The 1,554-nt window shown below is 38.3% G+C and overlaps 1 protein-coding gene across 1 annotated transcript; it reads left to right on the top strand.

Annotated features, from left to right (window-relative positions):
* Positions 1-242: 242 nt before the first annotated feature.
* On the top strand, positions 243-1,180 carry LOC114687438 (olfactory receptor 1052-like). The gene is given in 2 exon segments (XM_028862093.1): positions 243-813; positions 816-1,180. Coding segments are annotated over 2 exon segments (936 nt in total).
* Positions 1,181-1,554: the final 374 nt, after the last annotated feature.

The following is a 1,554-nucleotide window of genomic DNA, read 5'->3' as shown; positions in this document are numbered from 1 at the left end:
ATATGACACATAATGCTAATTTTAATTCCTCCATGAGAGGAATGTTGAAGAAAATGTTCTTAAAAGCTGACTTTTCATACTTGGCTAATTTGAGTTTGATTTGTATCATTATAGTTGATAAAGAAAGCTTTGAAGTTCTTAGAAGATGCTAATAGAATGATTTCATGACTGTAAACTGTACTCTCTGGTCATTTCTTTTTTCTTCTGGTTCTTTGCAGATCCTCCATAAAGGAATCACATCAATGGCTGACAGAAATTTGAGTGTGATAAGTGATTTTATCCTCCTAGGACTGACTGACGACCCTGTGCTGAATACTATACTCTTTGTGCTGTTTCTCTTAATCTATGTCATTACTGTTGTAGGCAATTTGTGGATTATCATAATAATTTTAGCTACTGCCCAGCTTCATTCCCCCAAGTACTTTTTTCTTAGCCACTTGGCTTTCTTGGATTTCTGCTATTCATCAGTCTTTCTTCCCAAAATGTTGATAAACTACTTGATAGATCAAAAAACCATCTCCTACTATGGCTGCCTCCTACAGTATTCCTTCGTCAACATGTTTCTGACTGCAGAATGCTTCCTCTTGGCTGCAATGGCCTACGATCGGTATCTTGCCATCTGCAGTCCACTTCACTACAGGGTTCTCATGACCCCCACGATTTGCATCTATCTGGTGTCTGCCTCTTACTTGCTAGGCTGTGCCAACTCACTCACCCACCTGAGAAGCCTTCTCAGTCTGACATTCTGTGGGCCCAATGCCGTTGACCACTATTTCTGTGATATTCCATTGCTCTTCCAGCTCTCCTGCTCAGATACCACCACAGTGAGGCTTTATTCATTGTTCTTTCTGGGGCTACCTCCATAACGACGTTTTTGATAGTAGTTGGCTCCTATCTAGGGATTCTTATCACTGTCCTGAAAATACATTCTGCCAGGGGAAGTTATAAGGCCTTATCGACATGTGCCTCCCACTTAACTGTAGTAACACTCTTTTATGGAACTGTGATATCTACTTACATGGGAACCAGCTCAAGCTTTCCGCAGGACACAGAAAAAATCCTATCTGTGTTTTACACACTTTTGCTGCCAGTACTGAATCTTTTGATATATAGCGTGAGAAACAAAGAGGCCAAAGAAGCCATGAGAAGAATGATTAAGAGAAAAGTGTTTTCTCAGTGACTATGAATTTCCAGACAGAGATAATTAAGGCATGCTTCTTTATACTATAGACTAAAATGTGGTTAAATGCCTACAGTGTTTCAAGCAGGGGCAAGTAAGAATATTTGAAAGCAATTTTTGTTCAAACATATATTCATGGCAGGCCTTTAATTTTTAATGTTTTTATTAGCATTAAATTAATTATTCACTGTGATTTTATTATCCCATATATGCATGGCACATATATGCCATATATGTGAATATTATATACATTGCCGCACTATATAAAATATGCAATATAATAAGATTGGCCTTTCCCAATACCACAGGAGCCATTCTTTTTCCAACTAGCCCCCTTATAAAACACAAGTTCCTTTTAGGGAGATGTGAGTAGT

Source organism: Peromyscus leucopus, chromosome 4 (genome assembly GCF_004664715.2).
Source record: "Peromyscus leucopus breed LL Stock chromosome 4, UCI_PerLeu_2.1, whole genome shotgun sequence".
In the NCBI taxonomy this organism is placed as follows: domain Eukaryota; kingdom Metazoa; phylum Chordata; class Mammalia; order Rodentia; family Cricetidae; genus Peromyscus; species Peromyscus leucopus.
The sequence above is the reverse complement of the archived record's forward strand: the minus strand, read 5'-3'. Positions and strand labels throughout refer to the sequence as shown.